Source organism: Oenanthe melanoleuca, chromosome 1 (genome assembly GCF_029582105.1).
Source record: "Oenanthe melanoleuca isolate GR-GAL-2019-014 chromosome 1, OMel1.0, whole genome shotgun sequence".
NCBI classification, from domain to species: domain Eukaryota; kingdom Metazoa; phylum Chordata; class Aves; order Passeriformes; family Muscicapidae; genus Oenanthe; species Oenanthe melanoleuca.
In genome coordinates, this window is record NC_079333.1 from 20225499 (window position 1) to 20245651 (window position 20153).

The 20153-nt window shown below is 40.5% G+C and overlaps 1 protein-coding gene across 16 annotated transcripts in view; it reads right to left on the minus strand.

Moving 5' to 3' along the window:
• ST3GAL6 (ST3 beta-galactoside alpha-2,3-sialyltransferase 6) overlaps nt 1–20153 on the minus strand; it is an 84999-nt gene that overhangs the window by 10419 nt on the left and 54427 nt on the right. For 10 of the 16 annotated variants that reach the window (XM_056497497.1, XM_056497515.1, XM_056497505.1 and 7 more), the window contains 7 exons: nt 12602–12701; nt 11755–11835; nt 10422–10499; nt 8280–8383; nt 6519–6582; nt 1081–1176; nt 499–685 (listed from right to left, as the gene is read on the minus strand). In XM_056497497.1, coding sequence (XP_056353472.1) covers nt 499–685; nt 1081–1176; nt 6519–6582; nt 8280–8383; nt 10422–10499; nt 11755–11835; nt 12602–12701 — 710 coding nt within the window. Of the gene's footprint in view, nt 1–498; nt 686–1080; nt 1177–6518; nt 6583–8279; nt 8384–10421; nt 10500–10786; nt 10874–11155; nt 11319–11754; nt 11837–12601; nt 12702–14047; nt 14186–20153 lie in introns of those variants that run through there. The other 6 variants (XM_056497472.1, XM_056497580.1, XM_056497525.1 and 3 more) reach the window with 6 other exon arrangements.

The following is a 20153-nucleotide window of genomic DNA, read 5'->3' on the forward strand; positions in this document are numbered from 1 at the left end:
TGCTGAAGCACTAAAACAGAGTTTGCAGAAGTACCACTGCAAATTTCTCGGACAAAATACTCCAAATTTACTTGGACAGTGTCCTGAGAATCCACTATGGCTTTGAACCTGGCCCTTAATGAAGAAGATTCAAAATTATTTTGGACTTAAGACCCCCTGAGAGAGGTCACTTTTAACATTATTCTAAAATTTCTGCAAGTGTGCAGGGTAAAATAACCTGGGAAATGTCTGGAGCATGCATGTTAAAATATCAAACAACACTAGGGAGAGGATAAAAATACATTTCCCAGAGGTAAACTGCTTTGTGGCGAGGAACTGATCAAATATGTGCATTAGAAAGAAGACAAAGCATTTATGGAGGAGGGATAATAAATAAACTGACTAGGAGCAGATCCAGAGCTCCTCTCAGCTAGAAGGACTATGGTTAAAAGCAAATGGTAATTTCACATAAGAGATGTGTGGCAAGATGAGCCAAGGCACATGAATAATTGAACTTACTACTTTCTGACCACCAAGTATCTCCCAAAGCCACTTCAAGTCCCGGGGTTTGAAGACAATGAGAACAATAGTGGTATTAGGGTCGTAGTGGATGGGATCTGAGAAGATAGATTCCGGGTAAGAAAGGCGGAAAGTCGTCCTCCTCCCAACATCCTCTTCATACCCTATCACAGGGCCATTATTCATTCTGCAGAGGACAGAGACACAGACATCAGTGACTGCCCCACCATGTTCCTACTGGGCAGCAGCAGCCACACGTGTTACTAGTCTGCAGGACAGACACTGGCTCTGGGTACAGGAAAGTTCAGCAACCCAGCATTTATGTATCACATTACACAGCAGAGAAGCAATTATCAGGTGCACTCACCCTCTAAACTTGGAGGGATCATGCACACACAGGAACTTGGCCAAGGTGGTTTAGAATACAGTCACACAATTGCTTATCGTGTGTCACTCGAGCAGAAAGCAAGCCTTCTGATTTGGCTCCAACACAGACACTAGAGAAGGGCAGAGAAGAGTACCTGCCCTTGGAGAATTACCCATTCCTCCATGTACACAAAATGAAAAGGAGATAGCATTTACCTTATTATGACATCGTATGAGTCAATTTTCTCCCCTAATGTCTTATTTCGAAGTACTCCTCCATTACCGACCACAACACACCGTCGACAGGCAATGCTGTGGAACAAAGGGAAGTTTTAACATTCAGTACTTCCCTGGCTTCATATTATTAATGATACTTCTGCAAGTTAACTGGCTTATTTTCTAAGTGAGGTCCTGTATCTTTTACAGCACTTGGCCCCTACAAAGCAGATTCAATCCTATATAATGTACTACAGCTGCCAAAAAAAAAGGCATTATTTCAGGGACTGACAAAGTCAGTAACTGGCTTTTTTCTTGTGAAACTGTTTTCACACATCTCCTCCTTTTCCTAGAGGCCTGCTGTTTAAGATAATCTAACCATATGCTGATATGGGTGCCATTTGATAAATTATCCTCTACAGTCCTTCAAACTTGTTCCAGTCTGGAAAAGCTAATTCACTATTAAGGTGCTTCTGCAATATTATACAACTCTATCTCCAACACAAGCTAAAGCAGCAAAATTTATGTTCACAATTCACCTTACAGGCCTATGAACCATACATGTGAAAAATCTCATCCCGATGACACATGATAGCTTTTCAAATTAATATGGTTTGGATTTTTCTCTCTCTGCTTAAAAGGTGCTGTCTAAACACATTTAAACAAGTGATGTGCGTGCTGTCATGATATAACAAGATGGACTCCTTGATTAAAAGTTGCATTCTTGTATGACCAGATTCAATTAAGAGAGCATTATGAGGCATATAAAGCACTGTGTGCTAAAAGTAAGATCTTGTACTACATCCAATCAAAACAGTAATTTCAAATTTACAATACATTCAGAGATAAACATCATGCAAAACAGGTATTATGCAGATGCTAAACTTATGAAAGCAAATTCTAAGGGTAAGATTTTCAAAGTTATCACTGGTTTTCTTAGAGCATATTTAGCTTTTTACCATCTTATTTCAATGCTAGTAGAAGATGTTAAAAAAAAAAGCAGGGAGGAACTCACAAACAGGCTTGCTGTTTTTTTTACTCAAGAAATTTTGCCTTTTTAGGGAAGGTTTAAATCAAACATGTAAGACTGTGAACTTCTTTCAGAATATGCACATCACTTTTTGTTGTTGTAAAAATGCCTCTTTGTTTAGAGAAAAAGCCATTCAATTTCGTAGCAGCAGGAACAATGAGAAAATAAAAACATTGGTATTTTCTTCTGACACAAGCAGGCTCACAGTTTACCGAGGATGAGTCACCTCACTACTCCCTTGGTTCTTCAAATAATAAAAAGGCTCTATATGCCACTTCTTATTCTAGGTTCACCAAAACTATGTCCCAAAAAACACTCTAACTTGAATTCCCAGCATGGCACTTCACGTGGATTAATTAACCTCTTTCTCCTCACATAGTCCAACCTGCTTTTTCAGCTGAGAGCTATTATTCAACATCAATGAAAACAGCTGGTTCTAGCCAAGACTGAGCAACGTCTCAACATATAAAGCAGTTCCTTGAATTTCCTACAGAATTAGCAACATCTGCAGAAACAGTTGCCTTTAAATATATACATGTATATGCATACACACTTATACACACACACATATATATATATCTGTATGTAGAAAAACCAGGGCTCTAAATGCAGCTGTCAGGGCTGGGAGACATGAAAAAAGCTGGAATACCTTTCTCTACTGTTTCCTGAACAGCTTAGTAGAAGGCAAGCATTAATAAAAAGACTTGCAGCTAATACCATAACTCATGTGACCTGTTAACTTGAAAATCGGAGGGGTGAAAACCTGTTATACCATCCTGTCCGCAGTACACTTAATCCTTCTACACCCCTAAACCCCTTCCCTCTCTAGTCCTTTTGCCCATCTATTTTCCATTTAATTTTTCTATCTACTTTGAAAGTATCCTAAGCAGGCTGATGAACATATGCCTCTTAAAATTTACAGCAGGAGTAAGAAAGCAGAAGTTGCTCTTTTCCTGAATTACACCTTGCTGCTTACAGCTATAGCTTAGAGCTCAAAGTAAGGAAGGAAAAGAGAAAAATGGATGAAAAAATGTCATGAGTAAGTGATGAAGGTGGAGTGAAGCAGAATGGCAAAAAGCACAAGATTACCATATGGTTGTATCATGTGTTCTGGCATTTACTTTGAGGAGGTGCTGCTTCTTCTGCTCCTTTAGATGAACTTAAAGTAATCCCTTATCACATACCTTTCAACTTTTTGAAGAAGTGATTTAAGATACTTGCTCAGTAAGTTAATCTCTGGTATACGAATAAGAGGTCTTTGCTTTCTCCTCTCTGTAGTCATGATAGAGCAGGACATGCTCAGGGCAGGGAGGGCAAAATAAAATGTGACTCCAGAACTGAACAACTGAGGTTTGCTCAGCTACAGAAGTTGTGTAGCTCTTCTCAAGTCAAATTCAAGCTCTTTTTTTCTTACTGATGAATGCAGACTAGATTTTGTTTTTGACTTGGAGTTGGACAGAAAACAGGATGAAACTTGAAGTTTGATTAGGTTTTTGAATTACAGTGCTCTTCATAACATGCATAATCAAAAACAAAGTTATAACTGCAATCAAATACCCAATAAAGAATCTAACATTAGTATTTGAACTTTTGAAATGGGTAAAGTCAACAAGCAGATCAAATATGCCTGAAGAAATGTACACAAGTATAGTCAAACAAATTAAAACAATCAGCTTTTAATCTCCGTCAGGCTCAGGGAGCCAAAGTGGGCTGGCTGAAATAGAAGTCTGGCAATGTGCTGTTTCTAAATTGCTTCCTCACTTGACACTTTCCCTCCTAGGATTGAAGTGTCTTCAGTTATGATCCTAAGTCTTAAGTTCACAGTAGTACTGAGTCCACTAACATCAATAAGCAGGGAGGGAAACTGTTTATGTAAAAAACCAGAGCACAGTATCATAGAAAACTAACACATGACATAGAGATAAAAGATATGCAGCAAGGCCGAACTGCATTTAAAGGTTCTTAAGTTAAACAAACTGACCTGCACTTATAGCAGATCAGAGGACAACACACCAATTTTCAGCAGACTTACTTCTAGATAACTTTACCAATCTCACGTCTTGAAATTTCCTTTCCATAATGTTTTCATATTAAACAACCCCAAACACTTACCCTTCCTCCAAGTCAAAATACTGACAAGAGAAATTAGTTTAGATATCCTTAAACAACATCAGGTGTGCTACAAGTTAACATATAACAGATTGCAGTGCCTGGATGTTCAGCTTCCCATCAGTACTGATGACAGTAAAAAATATTAAGACCTTGGCTATAACAATAGCTGTAGGAAAGGTCTGAGTGACAAAGGGACTGCCTTTATGTGTCAGAGATCTACTAAGAGTACAAATGGATCCCAATGCAAACACCATGGTAACTGATCTCTAGTGTCTGCAGGAAGTAGTCACTCAAACCACTGCCCTATTCAGGTGGTGTACAAGAGCCTCTATCTCAAGGCCAGGCCTTGGCTTATGTATTTTGCTTATACGGTGAAATGCTGAAAGAAACATTTTTCTAATCCATACAAGAAAAATATTGCTAAATGGAACTGCAGCCTCTAAAGGTCAAAAAGTTTGCATTCTCCACATTCCACTAAAATACTGTTTCAGTGGAAAAAGAAAAAAGATCTCAGACTCAGCTCCTTTTAACACACACCCCCGTAGTCACTTGAGGAATGCAAATTATTTCCTTTGAGGTTATTTGGTGAAAGGAGGATGCAGAGGTCACATTTTGTTGACTCAGGATTGTGTAAATGCATTTGTAAGAACTGTTGAGCTCAGAGTCCTTAGAGCACTCAGCGAGGAACTGAAGTCAGTGACACCATTCATTTCCAAACTCTTTGGGAGAGCTACAACTTTACACAGTGAGAATTTGACCTAAGTTTGGAAACTGAAACTGTTTCGAAAAAAAAAAAATCTTTGTAGCACACTCTGTACAGATTTACCTAAGTTGTACAAAAATACATCTATATAAGCACCACAGACTTCTATGGTGCTATCTAGCCTAGTATTTGTCTGCCTTAAAAAACGTTTATAGGCAAACCTGGTTTGTGTTCTGCCAAGAAGGCTGAACTGGACAACAGCATTACAGAGCTGCCTAATAATTCTATATTACTGGAGAACATTGTTAGGATTAATTCCTAAGGAGCTTTCACTTTTAAAAGCCACCATATCTCAGTGAAATACATGTATAAAAACTCTTCTCAACTACAGTGATTCATGCCTTAAGACTGCTGTACACAAAAGCTGATGGATCTAGAAAGAATATATTGTATGAAGTCAATGTTTGATTTGTTTATATTACTGCTTATTAAATAGTATTATCTCTCATTTTGCTTCACTAAGTATGTTACTTCAAATAAAATGAAGCATACTTCCCAGAATACTAACCACATCTCAGAGAATCTACACTCAAAGGATGAATACCAATTTCCTCACTTTTCATCTATAGAACAGGCATTTCCATTGAAAAAATACAAGCATCTCTGCTTTAAGCACAAACAATTACAGTCCTAAACTTATGGTTGCAGAGAATTTCTAATACAACATTTAGCATTCTCCTTCAATCTCCAAATGAAAGAGCAGTTTCTGGCAGCCAATTCTGTATAAATTTACCCCATTAACACACTCTTCATAGAAAATACAGAGTTTTACTTTTTCTTCCTTAAGAGTAAACATCCTAGAAACAGACAAAACAGAGAAAGAAAGGAGTACAGTAGGGAAAAAAAAAAGAAAAACTGTATTAAAACAAATTCTTAGGTTTGAACATATTCCACCCAAGTTTAATTAAACTGTGATCCTGATATTTGGCTTCAATAGCAGCAATCTTGTATGATCTCTGTAATTAAAACAAAGTACAGCCAACTGTATTAAAAACAAGTACAGCCGACCTCAGTGTTATTTGCATTCAACTCTTAAGTCAATATATTAACATCACATCTGGCAGGTTACCCATTTGCTAGACTGCAAACCTAAGGAGTCATCTGCATCACTCTGTGACCACCGGACTTTATTCTACTTACCAATCCTACTTGCAAAAAATCCCAACAAAAGCCAAGCAAAAAACAAGATGCGCAAACACAAGAGGAGGTCACGTTCCATGTAATATAAAAAGATACTACAGGAAGATGGGACTGCATTTAGCAGGCGAATTTCTAACACACTTATAAAAGGAAATCTCTAAGTTAAAGCTCCCTCACAGAATAATTTTTCTTGCATGCTGGTGCTACTGAAGTATAAAACCAAGCCTACTTAAACCTTGGAATCAGCTTTACACTGCTTGGATCCTGTCAGTCTGCTCCATGCCCTAACTAACTTGAACAATTTTAGGATAACCCCACTGACATTTGTTTTCAGATAAGTACTAAATATTAAAAATGCAACTAATAGAAACAGTAGTAAATAAACCACCTCACCTGTCTTCTTCACTGTAAAGGCCACAGTTCTGCAGTCTTGAAAGCGCTAAACGAAAAAATTGCTCTAAAAATAAAATATAAACAAGATCAGTGAAAGCATGTCACCCTGACCACAATGTTTTTAAACACAGCAGTGCACTGTGCATAAAAGTAAGAACACTTGGAATTTAGTGCCACAGATCAATCAATGATGCCAAAGAAATTCAGGTTTATCACAGCTCCTGAGTTTTTCTGCCTCAAAATGCAAAATAGCATGAGATTTGTATTTTAAAAAAAAAAAAAATTCGTTACAGTAAATAAGAACTGGAAGAATTTCCAAGATCCACATCCTAACTGACTTTGTTTTTTCTTCTACCCACCTTCAGCTGACTCAAGAGGGTTCATACAGCCAGGGACAGTAACAGCATTATGTATCTTTGGAGAAGACATCAATCCAGCCTGTGGCAAAGCTGGAGAGAGGCACCTTTCCAGCCAACTCCTGCTGGACACTTAATTTGCCTCAGAGGAGAAATCAACTCATTCCCAAATGTAGTTTTCCTCACTGTACCCCAAAAAGTGCAGGAAGATGCACCATGGCTGTTACCACTGATGGAGGGCAAATCAGAAGTCTAAAGCCCAGACTAAGAAGGTGCACTGTCAGTGTTAAAGAATGTGAAATTTGAGATTTTATAACCCTTTCCAAAAGGCCCTTAGGGTATCAGCCCTATTTACTCTGGCTTGACCAACATGGGCAGTGGGAATTCACAGCAAACCTTTCCACAGGTCCAGCAGCCAGGCAGTGTCATCAACTCCCCCCTGTGACACCTTCCCTGACAGGAGCAGCAGTGTCGTGGTTTAGCCCAGATGGCAAGTAAGTGCCACACAGCCACTCAGTCTCCACCACTTGACAGGTAGGAGAAGCAGAAAAAGCTAAAATGTGTATGGAAAAGGAAAGAAAGAGGGGAATAAAACCCAAGAAAAACAAGTGTGCAGAATACAATTGCTCACCACCGAACTGACCGATGCCAGTCCCAGGCAGCAGCCATCCCCTCCTGTACAATTCCCAACCAGTTTAAGTAATAAGCCTGTTTCATGGCATGGAATAGCCATTTTCCAGCTGGGGTCAGTTGCCCTGCCAATCCTCCCCTGAGGTTCTTGTGCACCTGCCCTCTAGCAGAGTACGGGAAACTGAGAAGTCCTCGATTTAGACTAAGCACTACTCAGCAGTAATTAAACATCCATGCATCTGTCAACATTATTCTCATGCTGAATCCCAAACACAGCACTGTACCACCTACTAAGAAGAAAATTAACTCTATTACAGTCAAAACTGGGACAGCAAAGGAAAAATTCCCTGATGTAACTGCCTAAACCTGAGGACTTCTGCTTCAGTAGGACTCTGGATTCCAACCAGCTTGGGTGTGCTGACTGAAGTCCATCACACTGACTCAGTATTTCCCCTAGCAAAGTACAGCTGAGTATCTTTAGCACTCCAGCCCATATACAAACAGAAGGAAGCTGGGTAAGGTCCACTCTTCCTCACTCACACCTTTTTGGAGCTTCCCTACTAAGAGGGGCAACCTCAACCCAGTCTTTTACTTGTTAGAAACAGGAAGGTGTCAGGTCAGAGGGAATGAACAAAACCATTAAGACACTGCTAGACCCCCCAAAAAAAAAGGATTAGCATTAGTACACAAGAAAGATCATGGCCAGAGATTCAGGTGGCTTTACGAGCCATTTAGGTGCTTCTGATTTAAAATAAAGTACACAGGAAATACAAACCTGCTCTCTTTATTCCATAAGGTAAGTCAAACTTATTGCTCCCTTGGAACTGTGCCACTCTGATAAAATCATCAGCACACAGGAATGGGTATATTTTTTCATCACTGATGAAGGAAAAAAGAAAGAAGTCTCAAAATCCACATAATGTACCTGCATAAGCCAGTAAGTCATGCAATTGCTTTGTAAAAAGCTCTCTTTATTCTACTGTTACCATTTTTATTGTGTTATCACCCATTTTCAAAAAAAAAATATCCATCAACACAGGGAAAGCAAACATGATGCAAAATGGGAAGATCTTGTAACAGAAAATACAGGCTAAGAGTAAGATAAAAAACTTGTCTATTTGTACAACTTATATAGACCCACTAAAAGTGTGTGACAAAGCTTACACCATGAGACCACATATTTAAGAGATTACATAACCCAAGAAAAGAGTGATTAACTCCAGGTTTGGAAAGTACAAAACAGAGGTAGCAAGGAAAACTGGGAGTTATTATTGTACATGGCAATTTAGTAAGTAAGAACAGAGTTCGAATCAAGGTGCATTAATGTGAAAATACCATCTCCTGATTTGAGCTGCACTCCTATTCCAAACAAGTGGCACTACATGACTGTTGACATTAATAGTCATTCAAGTTGTTTGGGGCAAAAGTGTGGAGTTCTCATGTCCACATTACATGCATCTTGGGTAACTTGGGTAACTCTAGGAAGGTCCCAGTCCTTAGCAGCTGCAGCACATGGGCTGTGCTCCTGCAGTGCATCATCTGGCTTAAGGAGGAGATGTCTGAAAGGATCCCAGTGCATTCACACCAGGGCCATCCTGGGATGAGAAGCACAGTGTGTGGGGATCACAAAGAGGTCTGCCTCAAAAGCACATTTGTCCTGCAAACTAGAACATGATGGCATTATACCTTGTAAGTATCCAGGTAAAAAGAATGGGTAATTTCTTTTGTCAAAAGACAGAAACCAGAGAAAAGGGTCTCTCATAGCAGGGAAAGGAGTTTTACTGCTAGGTCCAGCAAATGGAGTGAACAGCAGATGCAAACATGTCACATGCCACCGTGCCCTTGGCTTCACCTTTGAATTAACTAAGCTCACACTCACTGTGTACTGGTTGACTTTGTAATGATCCTGCGTATTATGTCTTAGATAAAAATGTTAACACAGAAGTATACAGTCATTAGAAAACATAATGTTAGTCAAAAAACTCCCAGTCAGCATTACTTGTTTGCCCATTACGAATATTAACAGCTGTTAAGAAAATCTTATCTTTCAGTTTCCCAAATCAACTCACTCTCTAAGTTCTATGTATTCAGAAGATACTGACAGTAAAAAGGGGGAAAAAAGCCCCAAAACGAAACACTATAGCCCACAGACCAAGAAATGGGCCATAGCTTAACTAAGCAAGACCAGCTAGCTTTGAGACATAATGCACTAAATACCCATATTAAATTTAGTAACTTGCTCTGCTGTTCAGAAGCAGCTGGTAAGCTCAACATAATAAATAATTTACCTACTGAGAAAAGACTCATAGTTCTAGCTCTTCTAGGTCTGGTTCCTTTCCAATAAATAATTCTGTGAGGTTAGAAATCCTTTCAACCTCCCCAGGCTATTATCAAAGTGCACAGAACAGAGTTTGCATGAGCTGAAGATATCTCTATAAAAAAGCTATGGAAATGTGTGAGACTGTCCTAGCTGTGCACATACCACCTTCTGCTGTGTGCCATTTCTGCCCCTTTGCTGAAAACTAGAGCTACCCTGCTGCAGCCAACACACAGACAGCCTGGGTACAATCCAAGGGCAAGGGAAATAGGATCACCTCACTAGACCAGGAGCTGACCAAAACTCGAAGACTGCAAGTCTGCTTTGGATGGCACAAAGATTACATGCTTCTATGTGCTTTAAAATCCACAACAGCCATGTTTTCTTATATACAAGAAGTACCAGGGGAAGAAAAAGCCACAGTGTCTTTGTGCAGAGGTTTAAGACTCCTTCAGTCAGGACTTGGGTTTAATCTTTCTAAGCTTTCTCAGGGCACTACTCAATGTTTGCTCCAAAACGTGTAAATATCCCAGTTCTACCACAATCAGCACAGCCTTTCCTTCCCCTTCCCCTACTCCTCAATTCCCACAGAAGACTCACCCCAGTAAAGACTCAAATGCTGGTTTCAGGAGACAAGTGTCCAGTGCATTTCTCCTCTCTAAAGCTGTAGGTGGTAGCCTGCAAAAAGCCAATCCCAAATAAACAGCAGAACCAGGAATGGGTAGCAGAAACAAAGTAGGGAAACTTGGACAAATAGAATTAGTAAAAGCTGATTACTGAGTTAAGATCACACCAAGATTTCATTACTACCTCCCCTTGACAGAGATGAAACTTTCTTATTGCAGCACAATTACTTTTACTAGGCAAAGGCTTTTATCTCACACTGCTGCTCCAAGAGGGCTGTGACCTCCCTTGCTCAGCAAGTATCAAAGCAGGCATAATCAAAAGTGAGAACTGAGGCCAACCTCCAGAGAAGCAGGACTCCTGGGCTCAATCACCCCTGCAGCCATTCCAGATAGCATCCCCATCACTCCTCAGGGAGGAGACGAAGTCTTGTTTGGAGAAGGAAATACAGTACTTTAAGGAAAATCAAATTCTTTGGGGATAAGTCATTCCACTTATAATAAGGCTAAGACTTACACTTCTAAAGCATATTCCCAACTTGGAGATTCAGACCAATTAATCACAAATATGAAGCCCAGAAGGGAAGGTAAAGTTCAGTGTGAGCAACATGTGCCTCTGGATTGCATGAAGAAGGATGAAACCACCACATCAGAACCACAAGCCAAAGAGACCATTAAGGTTAATTGATTGTGGTAACCTCAAGTTCTTACATGAACACTGACGCTGAGAAAGCACCCTGTGAATCTATCAGCTGGCCACCTTGTTGCTTTCCAGCATCAGCCTCACAGATGGCATTTTGAAGGACAGCTTCAGAGAGAAGACAGGTCCACTTCCAAGTTTTAGCATAGGTGCTCATCAGTCCCACAAATCTAACTGCAGGAAGTCACAAGCACAAGAGCTGCCTATACACACACTTGAACACAAGTGGAACACACCTCTGGTTTAGTAAAGTTTTAAGCACTGAAGTTGCAGCCAAGCTGTGCTAACTTTATTCAGGTATAACTCAGCATTGCACAGGTTTGAAAACTGTAAGCCAATGTCCTTCCAACAGTTCACTGCTTGTTAGAGACAGTTATTGGAAGTGGCCATAAATATTAAACAAACACTGGAAACATAACATGGACAAGTTCCTTTCAGACAGACACCTTACCACTGTGTTTATAACAGGTGCAGCCACTGGACCCAACTGTACAATTGAGCAGGGAACCTACAGACAAAGGCTACAGATTTTAGCCTTAATCCCTCCCACCTATCCAAAACAAAAAAAAACCACAACCCCACAACAATAATACTCAACTGCTGAACTTACTGATCGTAACTGATTGTAAATCCACTAGTCACATAGGAAGGAGTAGCCCTCACAGAGGAAGTCTGTCCATAAAAGCTAATCCTGCAAAAAGGGAAATGTCACAACACTGTGGTTTGCTGTGAACAGAAACCACAACAGAAAGCTATTTGTATCAATTGTACACCATAAACAAGATAAAGGGAGCACATTAAACACTACTTAAAAAAATTATTACTTATCTTCGTAACACTATGGTCAGTCCTGGTCACGGCTGTGCAAAGACCAATGGAAACTCAACTTCTTCAAGTAAGTGCCCAAATTTTAGGTCCCAAGCCACTTGTCCTGTGAGCCTGTAGACAGTGAAGCCTCACTGCCCTCAAGGGCTGCTGCTGCTGGGCCTCAAAAAATTTCAGCTTTTCAAAAGGTGCCCCCTGCACCTACAGTTATTCCCATGTGTGGAGAAGGGTCTTCCACACTTGTCAGACACTTAATGGAACAAACTAACACTAAACCCACATGGGGTGGAGGGAAATGTGATACCTTATTTCTGCACTTCATGTAACTCCTCACCTTAACAGCTATTTTCATGAACCTCAGAGGGGCTCCCTACCACTGAGGTCTGACCTCTCCATGCAACCAGGCTCAAATTAATTATTAGGTTGGAAACACGAGAACAGGTGACAGGACAGAACAATCATATTGATTCCCTCAGAGTACCAAAAGACCTCAACCACAGAACACATACAAACAGAGTAGCAATCACTTACAATGATTACAAGTAAACACAGAGCAACACAAGAACTCACAGACACATCTCTCATACAGCCATGAGGTGTCTGCACTCTAAATGAACAAATCATCACCATACCAGTAGAAGTTATTTCTCCACAGATTTCCATGCAGGATACCATACATAACAGCAGCAGCCAGGATAAAAAACAGAAGAATTCGTTTCATGACTGATGAACCTGAAATGTAAGAAAAAACAAGAAACTGAAACACAAGATGAACTAATGCATCAACATTTTCTAAAGTATCCAGAAACCTACAAAAGAAAAGCTATTGTTATAAGAAAATTCTCTATCACCACAAGTCTTACAGGTGATCCCTCCACTTGGGTTTCTCACACAAAGACCCAGTGCCTGGAGCTGAATGCTGCTTTGCACCTACCACGTGTGTGTACTCTGCACAGAAGCATGGGTTCACTCTAAGTTCTCTCTGAGGCCATGTGAGAATTCTCCTGTCCACTGGCAGACCAAAGAAACCAGCTAGCCTTTATATTCTCCTGCATCTTGTGCCATACCCTATCAGTTTCCATAATTACACAGTTAAAAAAGCATTGGCAAAAGTGCAGGAGGCAGATAGGCTGATGAAACAGGGCAGGGTATAAGCTGCCACAAAATTCTATTGCTTTTTTTAGGATCACTGAATGTTCTCAAAGTCCAGTTTTGACATTAAAAGCTGCATGGAAACTATCTGCTTATGCCTGCAGTCTTCGGCCTCTGACACAAGCCAAACTTCACTGGTCAAACAACAGAAAAATGTTATTTTCAACACTGCAAAATGAGGACATGAAGTTAGGACCCCATCTGTTGCACTTGTGAAATTATGGAGAAATATCAGAGAAAGTGTCCGTTTTTCAGATAAGAGTTTTCATCTCATTACACAGTCTAGTAAAGGAGAAACAGAGAAGTATCAGAAACTCACGTATCTGGCAAGACAGACTCAAGGAAAATCAAGTCCTGTATTGCTCACATCTTGCACAGTGAGCAGCCTTTTCAGTAGCTATGAATGAACTGTTGTTGCTTAATCTTGTTAAAGTCCAAAATAGCCACTTCAGCCACAAGTTACCATGGAAATTTACTTGACAGGTACAGTCTTCTAGTATTCCACTTCTCCCCTAACAGTGTCATGATTACTTAAGTGCAACAAGCCACTACTTCCCCATTTTTTTCCACTCATATCTTTCACCAGAATTTAATTCTAGAGTAAGAGATGTGGTTTTGTAACAGTACCTACCAGTAACAAAGCCATGCAATGAACCAGGTAAAAATCTATCAATCTGAAGTATATCCAACAGGCTGTTCTATTCTGGAAGAAATACTTCATAGGCTGCAGCTGTTGCAATTCCAATCTTTCAACTCTTTGGGAAGTAGCACTGCCACTTTACAGCTCCTATTCCCTTGACTCTACTTGAAGGGTCACTGCAAATTTTTCTTGACAGTCCCTCTCAACTTCTAGTGCAATCTCTAAGTTTTTGAAGTAATTCAGTAAAAATTTTTCTCTAAAACTCCAAAAATAGAGGAAAACTCACCTACCAGGTTCAGCCAAGTGTCATTAACAGCAACTGGCTCAATCTCAAGTGCCATGACAAGACACATACAGGACAAGTGAGGGGTCAGGCCCAGCAGCATGGGTTTATGAAAGGAAGGTATGGCTTGACCAACCTGATGTCCTTATGTGACAGGGTGACCTGCACAGAAGACAAGGGAAAGGCTGTGTATGTACAGTCCTTCATAAAGCCTAAGACAGCATTTCCCACAGCATTCTCCTGGAGAAACTGGCAGCTCATGGTTTGGACGGGTGTGCTCTCCACTGGGTAAAAAAGCTGGCTGAGCCCAAATATAGGTGGGGAACAGACTTACATGCAACTGGCAGCCAGACTGCAGTGAGGTTCCCAGGGCTCAATCCTATTTAATCTTCTTAAAGGAAAGATATGGTCTGGACAAGGGGATCAAGTACACTCTGTCACTTTGCAGGTAACACCAAGCTGAGTGGGAGTGTTGATCTGCTGGACTGCAGGAAGGCTCTGCAGAAGGATCTGGACAGGCTGGATCAATGTGCCAAGGCCAACTGGAGGAGGTTCAACAATGGCAAGTCAAACTCCTCTGTCTGGGTCACAACAACCTCAAGCAGCACCACAGGCTGGGGAAGAGTGGCTGGAAAGCTGCCTGGCAGAAAAGAACCTGGGAGTGCTGGTCAACATTTGCTGAACATGAATCAGTGTGTACCCACATGGCCAACAACACCCTGGTCCGGATCAGCAAGGATGTGGCCAGGGAGATGAGGGAAGAGATCACTCGCTCCTCTGTTCTCAGGACTGGTGAGGCCATACCTTGAACCCTGTGCTCAGTTTTGGGCCCCTGACTACAAGACAGACTGAGGTGCCAGAGCAAGTCCAGAGAAGGGCAAAGCTGGTGAAGTATCTGGAGAAGCAGCAGCTCAGTGGGGACCTTATCACTCTCTACACCACCTGAAATGAATTTGTAGCAAGGTGGAGGTCGGACTCTTCTCCCAGGCAACAAGTGACAGAACAAGTAGAAACAGCCTCAAGTTGCACCAGTGGATGTTTAAATTAGCTATCAGAGGAAAAAAATTCTGAAAGGGTTAACAAGCACTGAACAGTTTGCCCAGGGAAGTGGCTGAGTCACCATTTCTAAAGGTATTTAAAAAATTACTAGATGTGACATTGAGGACATGTTTGAGTGATGGATCTGGCAGTGCATGGTTAGACTCCATAATCTTTTCCAACCGAAGTGATGCTATTATTTACTTGAAAAAGACACTGCACACTCTAGCAGCTTTTTTCCCTTCACTATTAGTATTTTTATCCCCTCCTGCTTTGAAAAGGTTTCCCAAAACACCCCACTGTTTATTTTATCCTTACTCCCTAATTCAATCAATGCAAACTTCAGTTAAACAAAACATAACAAACTAGCTCTTCAGACAAAGCTGCTAAATTAGCAACTGATTAACTTGCTAATTTTGCTGACTTCAGCGTAAGAAAGAACCTTGCTGAAAAGTCAGACCAAGCTACCAAACAGAGAAAAGACGAGGAAAAGCAGCCCATAAAGGATCTATTGAAAATCAAAAGTATTATTCATAGCAGCATTTTTCACAGAGAGAAAAAGAAATTGCTCCATTTGCAAAATATTTACAAAGATATTCATACAGCCTGGGGAAAAAAAAATCATTAAAACAGAAGAACAGAAGTCAGCAACATTTCAAACAAGATCATAAGGGATCTGTAACAACTTCCAGTGTTTTATGTAGGACACTCAGCCTGGCACTCAGGTAATAATGGGTCCACGCCAGCTCTAAACAACAGATCATTAAGAGTTTACCTAACTCAGCCCTTGGATATATTAAACAGTCTTTAATTATGTAAGTACACTCTCACCATCCCATCCCCCAGCACCTGGATTCATTCTGTTTGAGAAAAGTTCTGTAGCCAAGAAGGTCTTCACTAAGAAGACTGTCTTTCTTAATCTGATTTAGTAAACAGAACCATTGCCTTGTTTACAGAAGAAATTATTCTGGTATGTTTAATGATGACAGCATCTTCCAGCTCTTCCTATTTTAGAACAGCTGAGTGTTGTAGAAAATTAATCAAAGGGAAACAAACTCCTACAACACAAATATTGCACTAGAAAATTCCCTTAGTCAGAGACACAAGAAAATAGGGAATTGAGAAGACAGTTCAGATGGAAAGCAGAAATTCCATTCCAGTTTATTTACTTCAACACAAGAGCCAGCAGACTGATTGAAGCCCATCAATCCAAGTGACAGAGGCCATGGCTCCCTCCCTCAGGCCAATGTCAATCAGAATTAAGCAAAACAAGGAAGACAGAGCTGGAACTCAACTATTCCATTTCCTCCTCTTTCTTAAAACCCTACAGCGATCTACACAATGCAAGGACCAAGGAACCCAGTATGACCATGCCTGATAATCTTGGTGTCAGCTGGTCAATTTTGTGAAAGCAAGCAATGGGATACATAAGTGCTGCAAAAAATTCACAGGCATTTTTTAAAATAGTAATCTAAGCTAACTTTGTGGATCAATTTCTCACCTCTCCCAGAGAACAGAGTTACAATTACAGTTAGACAAGACTCACTCTATTAAGGTATTAAGGCAATCCCAGAGATGAGCCTGCATCTCCTATTGACAGACAGATCCCAAGCTCCCATCAATCCACCAGACAGACTCATTTCCATATATGATTATTGACTGTGTAAGACCTGATGCTAATATTTTTTTCCCTTGATGGAAGCAGAGAACCCCCCTCCCTGTCAGAGGCACATCATTGCTTACAATTAGTCTTTATTCTAGTACAGTGTGGTATCTGCTATGAGCCACTATCTCACACCGTCTGTTTGTCTTCCAACTTACACTCGCAGTTGATGCAGTCATGCCATAAAATAAACCCTGCAGGAATCTACAGCTGTTGAACTGGGCAATCAAACCATCACCTTTCTCTCATAACACTCATAAGCCTTCTCTTCTTCTTTAAAAATTACTAGTGTTAGCAGCACAATGCAGGAAGCTTTTCTATCTGTCCTATTTATCTTGTAAAGTACCTTTGACTACTACTGAAGTAGAGGTAGTAAGTATTTAATTATAAAGCAGTTACTACTAAATTAAATACCTCACAGCTTAAAACAATCGTAGCTCCATAAACTTGCACAAGGCTATGTAAGTTTGTTGCTGCTGCCAGTAAGTGACAGCCTGAAAATTTCAGCTCACTGGGATCTCTGATTCCTAGCTCTTGTAGTTGTGGGGGAGGAACTGAGCTTGAAAACATGCTTTGAGCAGACCTTGAAATTTAAAGGGACAGCAAAAAAAACCCACAAAAAGCCTTATAAAGGTTTAAAAAGAAACATTAGAATTTTTAAGATGTACACAGTATTTTGTGGGTTTGAGATTCTGACCTGCAGCACTACTTGCTTTTGGTCAGGATGTAGCACTTCCTGGTGAAACAACCATGTGCAAAAGGATAATTGAGGAAGCAGCTCTCACATCATCATCTTTCTCAAGTTAAGCTGCAAAATGTGAGGACATTATGGCATCAGTGTATTTCTTCTGCCAAATCTAAAGACTGTTCATCATTCACACTTCCAGTTCTTGCTCTAAGTATGTGCCTAACTGCACTGCTCATTAATTCTTCCCCACTTCAGGAAGAGAATGCTGCAGAGACTATACAACAATACTGCCACACAATCTAAAAGGTACTGAAGTGGCTGAGTCAGTCTAGTGCCTTCCCTCACTCTCATGCACCTGAAATTCTCATCATTTCCAATGTTCTTTTTTATTTTAGTTTAAGAAACAAAGTCCTCAGAAATATTGTTTAAGTGAGATGTACTGGGTTATCCAAACAAAGGGGCTCAGACTTAAAACTAGTTTTCTAACTCTCCAACAACACAGATTTGTTTTTGAAGTTGTACATTTAGCAGCATCAGAACTGGGAAAGGTTCTCGTTAACCTGTCCTGTCCCACACCAAACCAAAGCAGTTATTCCTGCTCCTAAAAACCTGTACAAACCATGACACTAAAAAAAACCTGAGATTGTATCAAAATGTCACAAAGGACTGTCAGCATCACACCACACATATATGTAACTGCTGCCAAAATTATTCTCTGCAGTGGAATACAAGACCCTTTCTGCCCTAATCTCTTCCAACAACATGGGAATAAAGCAGTACAGGAATCATGTGCTGTCTATGAAAACTGATGCCTTCTTTCTGTCCAAGAGCACACCAAAACTACCCATTTTGCTTCCACAGTATGCAGGTAGCTGGTTAAAAAAAAAAAAAAAAAAAAAAAAAAAGGCAGTTTCTCTCCAAACACAACTTCTCTCTGCTAAGGAAAGTTTCCAATGTTTCCCCTATCATTTCCTCCCTGCCCAAATACTGAAGCAGGCCTGATGACAAATAGAAAGATAACCCTTTCTCCAAGTACCCAACAGAAAGCAATAATGTCAGGAGATATGACATCATAGCAGTAGAAATGTTTCATAGATTTAGTCAATCTTGGTTTTTTATCAGCTCCTACAGCCAGAAATGCAGCCTACTGACATTAATTTACTGTGGAAAGACAGACTAGAGCTGTGCCCATTTTTGACCTTGTGTAGTGTTTCAGGACAGGCTGCAATAAATTGGTTTTAGGGCCTAAGTGCTTGTCTCCCTCCCCTTCATCATCCTGCTAATGGTGAAACATACTCTGTACCCCAAGAGACAGCAATACATTTATTACTTTGTGGACAATTCAGAATTCTTTTATTCCGTTTTTGTCTTTTGATAATAGACACTGGTCTTTGTTCTGCAGAGCAAAACTGACTGTTGGACCAAGCAAAATTAAAAAGCAACTTAGTATTTTTCCCTGATTTCAGTCTGCTTTTGCCCAGAGTCGACAAGATCTCTGCATCACCTCTCCTCTTGTGTGGCTGTGCAGATGTATTTATAATCTCAGAAACTCATCCCACACAGACTAAAGGATACTGATAAAGACTTCAAGTCTAGTTAAATCTGTTATATTTTCATCTCCTCCTAATACTAGTTTACCTAGACAGCACATCTGGTGGAAGAGGAAGGTTAGCTGCCTTCCCCAAAGGCTGCAAGAACAATCACAGTTTGTCTCTGCCTTTTGGGCAGAACAGACAACACAGCACCTAAAGCTCTCCAAACCCTATCTCCAGATCCATACAGTCTTCACCTTATCAGATCAAACAAGATCAGAAAAACCCAAGTTTGTAACCTTCAAAGGCAACACGTCTTCAATACAGAGGCTTTGGCAAAAGTTGCAAAAGACCTCCATGTCCTGACTTACACTCTCATCACTATGATCATACTCCCTTGCCCTTACTGCATGAGAGAAGGTGCCATCTGTTTAGTGGTTAACTCCTTCCCTCTTCTTCTCTCCTTCTGCCTGAGGACCCAGCTCTTACACGTACTCCACAGCAGGGGCAGAATCCAAACGAAATTAGAGGCTGCACGCACTCATCAGACTTTCTTGGAGAGCAAAAAAGCATGTATACAAGCCTAGGTCAAGTTACAAGCTTTTTAAAGCTTACTGAAACAGGTCCCAGTTTGGCTGCAAAGGAAAATGCTGGGAGCCTGTTCTCTGAGACACCACAATTACATGCATTGTTTCACAGAGATACCACTTTTGGGCCTACGGATGCAAAATTTCACATCACTTCTAAATGACATGAAATACTAGTTCCATAGATGAAAACCAGTAGCACAAAGCACCAGCCAGTGCATCCTGGCAGAAAATCCTGGTGAGCAAAATACAAGGGAGCACGGGGATTGGGTACCACTGCAATAAATGATCCTCACATTGGAGCAGTTTTCAGTGAACTGACTGAGGCTGAGTTCTTTAGCCCTGCTGAGAGGCAGAACATGCCACCTCCAGCTTGGGGCTATCACAGGGTTGCTATGCCACCCTAGAGATCTGAGCTAGTATTTTGGCTCATTATCACAGTGCAGTGTGGATTCCTGGCATCAGCTCAAGGTGACAGCATGCTCCACAGCATGGTACAGACACACAATTAAAACTGCAAGCGCAAAAAAGAGGTAACTGGATTAATATTTTTATCTGTTAAATGCTGTTTTTAATTTTTTCCCTCCAAGATAGAAAATAA